We start from the raw sequence: 8,579 nt of genomic DNA, 5'->3' as shown, positions 1-8,579 counted from the left end.
TTCATATGTGAATTCTTTCAACTTCAGACTCGCTAGGTTTGAAGTTGATTCTAAAGCAGTCAAACATATAAATTTTTTGTACAATATGGTATAATTTCAATGATGACCTCAAAAGTGGGTATATATGCAAATCTCCGGAAAGTAAGTCACTGTTACTTGTGAGCTTCATCCGGTTCTCGCGGTATACCCATTACCAAAAAATATACGTCACTTTGGGACACATGCACATAGCCGCCGCGCGTGGCTAAAGGTCAACCAAAAAAAAGAGCTCAAACTCTTTTTTTTTAGTTCCACTGAGAAAGTCTTTTCTTATAAAAGACGTCACTCTACGAGGGAAGATGCAGATAAAAGGCCAATAGCCTGATGTTAGCTTCTACGGCATAAGCTTGGGTCAGGGAACAAAAGCATGTGAGTCTATGACGCTACCTGAATGGATGAAGCCCAAATTAAGAAAAGATAATGGATAAAAGCCCAATAAATTTTGACCGTTTCTTCTCTTTATTTTCGCAAAACCGTTACTACCCTTAAGCTCATCACTCTAACGGCTAGTTTTCTTACCCCTTTAGCTGCATTATACTCTGAATTAACGGCTAGTTTTCTTACCCCTTTAGCTGCATTATACTCTGAATTAACGGCTAGTTTTCTTTCTCCCTATATGTACATACAAAGAAACCTCTATACAATTACCATCATACATATTCTTAACTCAATCTCTCTCCTTATCTTCACTTCTTTGAAAAACAATAGAAGCTATTCAAGAAAGCTATTTATAAAATCAAAGAATTTACTTTTTTGAGCTTATTCATATCAAAATGGCTGGTTTTTCAAGAAATGTACTTTCTTCTTCTTCAATAGTAGCTGTTCTTTTCTTCCTCCTCTTGAGCTTCTCAGAAGCCAGAGATCATTTGGTTGGTGGCAAAACTGATTCTTGGAAAATCCCATCTTCTGAATCAGATTCTCTCAATCGATGGGCTGAAAAATCTCGCTTCCTCATTGGAGATTCTCTTGGTATGTTATAATTATCTGAACTATATCTGTAATTTTATTTTCAGCTCAGACATACGTGTAAAAGAATTTTTATACTACAAGTCACCTAAAATTATGTCATTATTGCTCACAGTAAATGAAACTAATTGCCTCAAAAATTAAAACTACAAAATAAGCAACGTGTTATATGTAAGGAAAGTTTCGAATATTATGTGTTGTAGGTTGACTGCCTTAGGTAATAACAGTTGCCTAAGAGGCATAACTATAGTCCATCTAGGCCTTTGTAATGACGGTAGTTCCTACCGCCAGTACTCTAGTTATTATTAATAAAATAAATATCTTTATGCTAAAAAAAAAGTTTACATTTATCAGTCAGGGGTATATAACATAGAGGTATATAGGTAAAATCCCTTTGTCCGGGTACTTTTTTTTTTTTTTTTACTTAATTGTTTCATGTTTGAACATCTTTGGAAAAATTCTTGGTTTCGCCATTATATGTATACAACATAAACACATGAACACACACACACACACACATATATATATATATATATATATATATATATATATATATATAAGATATTCCGTAGTCTTGAGTACCAATTTTGTTATATATATATTTTCTTTTGGCAGTGTGGAAGTATGATGGGAAAACAGACTCGGTTTTACAAGTGAGCAAGAGAGATTATGTAACTTGCAACACTTCAAGTCCAATAGCAGTGCACAATGATGGGAATACAAAGATAGAGCTAACACATTCAGGAGCTTACTATTTTATTAGTGGAGCAAAAGGGCATTGTGAGCAAGGCCAAAAATTGATAGTGGTGACCTTATCTGAGAACAACATGAGGAGATTCATGGGTGCACCTGCACCTTCTCCAACAGAATTTGATGGTCCAGCTATGGCTCCTACTAGTAATTCTGCTACATTGAAGGCTGGTTTAATTATGGCTTTTGGGGTTTTAATTGGGTTCTTGTTTTGAAGTGAGGGATATTCTCATTGATTATTTATTTATTTATTTATTGGTAATGAAATTTTAGATGAGAGGGAGAGGATGAGAGGTGGTGGCTTTCTTGGTCATTCTTCTTAAATATTCTTTGATTCAATTTGTTCTTTAGCTTTAATTAGGCAGTCTAAGCTTTATTTGGAAGCAAAATGAAAAACTTTATTATATTATTAGTAGATGTTATTCTCTCTGTACCAATTTCTTTTATTCAATCTATCTTTTTTTTATCAAGATTAAAGAAAGATACTTGTTTACAAATTATGTGTCAACATTCTCATTTCCCTTCCTGTGAGAACTATTGAACATGAAAAGTAGTAGTAATAATTGTGGTGCAATGGTATTTTTGGTAACTTATGATTTTACCTATAAAAACTATTTGTTCAATCCAAAGTAGTCAAATAATCAACTCTTCTAGTCCAATTGATTTATTTATTCAGCAGTATCGACACTTTAATGGAAAAAGGTTCTTCATTTTACTGCTAAATTTGATTCTTCTGGTGAAATAAGTTCTACTTCACATAAATTGCCTACTCTACTTGAATGGGTTGGGAGTGATATGCATGTGTTAATTGTTGGTTTGGGAATTAATTCAAGAAATGCCATTGAAGGAAGTTGTTGGGAAGTTCAGATTAGATGTTAGATAAAATGCCTTAAAGACTCTAAAAACATTCATCTCTAAGGCGCTTAGAAATTAATTCCTTTCCATAGAATCTTTTAGCTATACCTTCTTGCAAAAATGACAATCTGGGAAGAAATCTGTTGGGAATAAACCACGTAAAATAATATTTATGGTATTAGTGATAAACGTGAACCACTAAGTTATGGTTAATCAGTAAGAATAAAAATGCAGCAAAAATGACACCAAGATTTTATGTGGAAACCCTTCTGAATAAGGGAAAAACCACAGCCAAGAAGAGCAGCTGATATCACTATAGTGAGGATTTTACACTGTGTAGTAACGAGTACAAATACTCCTAAGACCACTACACCCTCAAAAGAAAAAATACTCTTTGCTTTTTCTACACTCTATTTTTCTCCACAGACAATTTTCTTTTAGTCTATGGAATACCTTGCTCTCTCTCTTTTCTCTCTTTGTTGGTGTGATGAAATGAGAGGTGAAACTCTCCTTTTATAACCAAAAAACTCACTCTTTAGCCTACAATATTTGACAATTTGCATACACTTTTCACAATTTCAACAAGGTTGACTACCGAACTAAAACCAACTCAACAAAATTGGCTATCAAACCAATACCAATTCAATGCTACCAAACCATTTGAATGAGATGGACATCATCAATCTCCCCCTCCAGTCTCATTCATCTAGAGGAGGTATCATTGTCTTCTAGTTTGAGTGCATGCCGACAAGTTCTTTACATAGCTCGAACTTGTCCCTTGGTACCACCTTGGTCAACATATATGTAGGATTTTCACTCGTGTGAATCTTTTTGACTTGAAGTAATTCGTTTTCCACTTGCTCATGAATCCAATGATATCTGACGTCGATGTGTTTTGTTCTCGCATGGTACATGAAGTTTTTGCTCAAGTCTATTGCACTTTGACTGTCGTAATAGACAACATACTCCATCTATCGCAATCCAAGTTCTTGAAGAAATCTCTTGAGCCCTATCATCTCTTTGCTAGCTTCAGTAGCCGCAATATACTCCGTTTCAATTGTAGATAGTGCGACACACTTTTGTAACTTCGACTGCCATGATATAACTCCCCCCTAAAAAAGTAAACAAATATCCAGTAGTGGATTTTCTGTTATCAAGGTCACCTGCCATATCAGAATCTGTATAGCCCTTCAAAATTGGATTTGATCCTCCAAAACATAAGTGTTCATGTGAGCTTACTCTTAGATATCTGAGCATCCACTTTACAACTTCCTAATGCTCTTTTCCTGGATTTTCGAGAAATCTGCTAACAACACCGACTGCATGAGCAATATCTGGTCGAGTGCATACCATTGCATACATCAAACTTCCGACAGCAGAGGAATAAGGAATCTTGGCCATTCTCTCTTTTTCCTCCGTTGTTGTAGGACACATCTTATTACTCAACTTCAGATGATCGAGAAGGGGGGTGCGAACTAACTTAGCACTTTTTATAGTGAAGTGCTCCAATACACGTTCTATGTACTTCTCTTGTTAGCTTTCTTTCGTTTCTCGAACGAGTAATTCTCATGCCCAAAATCTGCTTAGCATGACCCAAGTCTTTCATTGCAAAAGATTTATTCAACTGTTTCTTCAACTCATCAATCTTGGAATCATTCCTGCCCACAATCAACATATCATCCACATATAGCAAGAGGATGATAAAGTCATCATCAAAAAATCTTTGTACAACCACATAGTGATCTGAAGAAGTCTTCTTGTAGCCTTGCTCCCCCATAACAGACTCAAGCTTTTTGTACCGCTGTCTGGGAGCTTGCTGTCCATATAGACTCTTCTTAACTTTGCATACAAGATTTTCTTTACCCTTTGCCTTGAAGCCCTCAGGTTGTTCCATATAAATCTCCTTTTCTAAGTCACCATGAAGAAAAGCAGTCTTCACATCCATCTACTCAATCTCCAAATCAAGACTGGCAGTCAAACCAAGAATTTTCCGAATGGAGGACATTTTCACGACAGGAGAAAATATTTCGTCAAAGTCAATACCTTTCCTTTGGCCAAATCCCTTGACAACCAATCTAGCTTTGTATCTGAGCTTCAAACTATGTTCTTCAGCTTTAACTTTGAACACCCACTTATTCTTCAAAGCTCTCATGCCCTTAGGCAATTTCACCAACTCATAAGTATGGTTCTCATGCAGAGATTTCATCTCATCTTGCATGGCTTCAATCCATTGATCCTTGTGCTAATCTTCTATGGCCTCCGCATAACATTCAGGTTCTCTCCCATCAGTGAGTAATACATACTCATTGGGAGAATAACGAGAGGAAGGAGTACGAAGTCTAGAAGACCTCCTGAGTGGAATATCTATCTCGTCCACAGCTTTGTGAGTATGAGCATTTACCTCATCAGCATTAGCATTGTTATCACCATCACCATCAATATTCTGATCTGGAATATGGTTCTGGGCATCACCATCATTATTGAGCCCACCAACGTCATCCGCATTTGTATGAGGAATTTGATCAAGATTAACTAAACCTTCAGAACTTGGAGATTTTAGCTTCTTCGCTTTGTTAATGTCTTCAATGGTTTGATCCTCCATGAAGATAACATCACGGCTTCTCATGACCTTCTTCTCAATTGGATCATATAGCCTGTAACCAAACTCATCAAGGCCATAACCAATGAAGATGCACTGCCTTATCTTGGCAGTTAATTTTGACCTCTCATCTTTAGGTATATGTACAAAAGATTTGCAACCAAACACTTTCAAGTGGTCATAGGAAACATCCTTGCCATACCAAACTCTGTTTGGAACATCACTTTGCAAAGCAACCACAAGGGATAGATTAATAACATGTGCGACGGTCAACAAAGCCTCACCCCAAAAGGAATTCGACAACTTTGCTTCAGAAGCAAACATCTGACTATTTCCATTAAGGTCTTGTTCATCCTTTATACTAAACCATTAAGCTAAGCAGTTTTAGGAAGAGTCTTCTTGTATATGATACCTTTTTGCTTGCAGTATTCGTCAAGCGGTCCACAATATTCACCACCGTTATCAGTACAAATACACTTCAGCTTCTTTCCTGTTTCTCTTTCAACTGAAGCCTAAAACTGCTTAAAGACACCCAACACTTGGTCTTTAGTCTTCAAGATGTAGACCCAAAGATTTCTTGAGCAATCATCAATAAAGGTAGCAAAATAAAGTGCACCACCCAAAGTCCTTGTCTTCATTAGACCACATAAATCTGAATGCACTAACTCAAGCAACTTTGTCTTTCTTGAAGGAGGATGAGATTGGAAAGAAACTCTTTTTTGTTTTCCAGCCAAGTAGTGCTCACATTTTCTAATTTTGCTCTTTCAAAATTTGACAACAATTTCTTCTTGGCCAGAACATTTAGTCCTTTCTCGCTAATATAGAAAAGCCTCTTATGCCATAATGTTGAAAAGTTATTGCTCTCAACGGCATTCACCATATTAACGCAGGTAGAGGTTGTAGTCCAGTATAGACCATGACGCTTTTCCCCACGAGCCATAATCATGGAACCCTTAGTGAGCTTCCACTTTCCAGTACCATTGGTACTGACATATCCCTCATCATCCAAAACACCAACAGAGATCAAGTACAAACGAACATCAGGTGCATGCTCTACATTGTTTAAAACTAGTTTAGTTCCAATACTAGTTTCCAAACAAATCGTTCCAACACCAGCCACCCTAGATATAGTTCCATTACCCATACTCAAAGTTTCAAAGTCACTCTGAGTATAGGATGAGAAAAATTCCTTCCTTGATGTCATATGAGATGCGGAACCACTGTCCACAACCCAGTTTGACTCATCACAAGCAATATTAATCTGATCCGCATCAAGGACAGTAACAAGATCTTCTGTAGTGATGGTGGCCACACAATTGCCATCTTCTTTCTATTCTTCCTTGTATCTTTTCTCCTTTTTCAAAATCTGATAGAATTTCTTTTTGTGCCCTTTCTTCATACAATGATAGCACTCAATATCTTTAAGTCTGCTTCTGGATTTGCTTCTATTATGTTCTCTATTTTGAGAACCCCGATTCTTGCTTCTCTCCCTAGAGTCATTCACCAAGACATCTGATGAGGAGGAACCTTGAGATTTTCTTCTCATCTCTTCATTTAAAAGGCTGCCCTTGGCAAGATCCATAGAGATCACACCATCCTGAGCAGAATTTGATAATGAAGTTCTAAGAATTTCCCAAGAATCTGGTAGGGAACCAAGTAGAAACAGACCTTGAATTTCTTCATCAAATTTAATGCCCATAGTAGATAACTGGTTCATGATCCCCTGAAAATTATTCAGATGATCTGTCATCGCGGCACCATCATGGTATTTTAAACCCAACATCTGCTTTATCAGAAATATCTTATTTTTTCCAGTTTTCCGAGCATACAAACTTTCAAGGTGCTCCCATAGGGTCTGAGCATGTGTCTCCCCATAAATATGGTTCAAAATATTATCGTCAACCCACTGTCTAATAAAGCCGCAAACCTATTTGTGTAACAAATTCCACTCTTTATCTGATTTATTATCAGGCTTTATAGTGGTGAAGGCAGATTGATGAAAATTCTTGACATAGAGCAAATCTTCCATTTTGCCCTTCCAAATGACATAATTTGTGCCATTCAAGTAACCATTCTACTAGTGTTGGCTTCCATCGTTTATCACAAATATAAATACTATTTATTATGAGACCAAGGTAATTCTTTTCTGATGTGGAAGTTCTGGTTGTGCTGCAATCACAAAGCATACTCAGACAAAACCTTGGCTCTGATACCACTTGTTGGGAATAAACCCCGTAAAATAATATTCATGGTATTAGTGATAAACGCGGACCACTAAGTTATGGTTAAATCAGCAAGAATAAAAATGCAACAAAAATGACACCAAGATTTTACGTGGAAACTCTTCTGAATAAGGGAAAAACCACGGCCAAGAAGAGCAACTGATATCACTATAGCGAGGATTTTACACTGTATAGTAACGAGTACAAATACTCCTAAGACCACTACACCCTCAAAAGAAAAAAAAAATACTCTTTTGCTTTTTCCACTTCACTATACTCTATTTTTCTTCACAAACTATTTTCTTATAGTCTTTGGAATACCTTGCTCTCTCTCTTTTCTCTCTTTGTTGGTGTGATGAAATGAGAGTTGAAGCTCTCCTTTTATAGCCAAAAAACTCACTCTTTAGCCTACAATATTTGACAATTTGCATACACTTTTCACAATTTCAATAAGGTTGGCTACCAAACCAAAACCAAGTCAACAAAATTGGGTATCAAACCAATACCAATTCAAAAAGGTTGGCTACCAAACCATTTGAATGAGATGGACACCACCAATCTCCCCCTCCAGTCTCATTCATCTAGAGGAGGTAGCATTGTCTTCTAGTTTGAGTGCATGCCGACAAGTTCTTTGCATAACTCGAACTAGTCTCTTGGTACCACCTTGGTCAACATATCCGTAGGATTTTCACTCGTGTGAATCTTTTTGACTTGAAGTGATTCGTTCTCCACTTGCTCACGAATCCAATGATATCTGACGTCGATGTGTTTTGTTCTCGCATGGTACATGGAGTTTTTGCTCAAGTCTATTGCACTCTGACTGTTACAATAGACAACATACTCCATCTGTCACAATCCAACTTCTTGAAGAAATCTCTTGAGCCATATCATCTCTTTGCCAGCTTCAGTAGCAGCAATATACTCCGCTTCAGTTGTAGATAGTGCGACACACTTCTGCAACTTCGACTGCCATGATATAGCTCGCCCTGAAAAAGTAAACAAATATCCAGTAGTGGATTTTCTGTTATCAAGGTCACCTGCCATATCAGAATCTGTATAGCCCTTCAAAATTGGATTTGATCCTCCAAAACATAAGTATTCATGCGATCTTCCTCTTAGATACCTGAGTATCCACTTTACAGCTTCCC

At 36.9% G+C, this 8,579-nt stretch overlaps 1 protein-coding gene across 1 annotated transcript; it reads left to right on the top strand.

The window, feature by feature from the left end:
• The first annotated feature begins 678 nt into the window (after positions 1–678).
• On the top strand, positions 679–2,201 carry LOC107812424 (early nodulin-like protein 15). Its single transcript, XM_016637521.2, has 2 exons — positions 679–1,008; positions 1,621–2,201. Exons 1-2 carry the CDS (start codon positions 813–815, stop codon positions 1,968–1,970), a joined length of 546 nt encoding a protein of 181 aa, XP_016493007.1. The 5' UTR covers positions 679–812; the 3' UTR covers positions 1,971–2,201.
• Positions 2,202–8,579: the final 6,378 nt, after the last annotated feature.

This window comes from Nicotiana tabacum, chromosome 5 (assembly GCF_000715075.1).
Source record: "Nicotiana tabacum cultivar K326 chromosome 5, ASM71507v2, whole genome shotgun sequence".
Lineage (NCBI taxonomy): Eukaryota > Viridiplantae > Streptophyta > Magnoliopsida > Solanales > Solanaceae > Nicotiana > Nicotiana tabacum.
The sequence above is the reverse complement of the archived record's forward strand: the minus strand, read 5'-3'. Positions and strand labels throughout refer to the sequence as shown.

Excerpts from the sequence above, each read along its gene's own strand:
- LOC107812424 (XM_016637521.2), top strand. The coding sequence starts at position 813 with ATGGCTGGTTTTTCAAGAAATGTACTTTCTTCTTCTTCAATAGTAGCT. Across the intron at positions 1,009-1,620 it reads CCTCATTGGAGATTCTCTTG|TGTGGAAGTATGATGGGAAA; the intron begins GTATGTTATAAT and ends TTCTTTTGGCAG.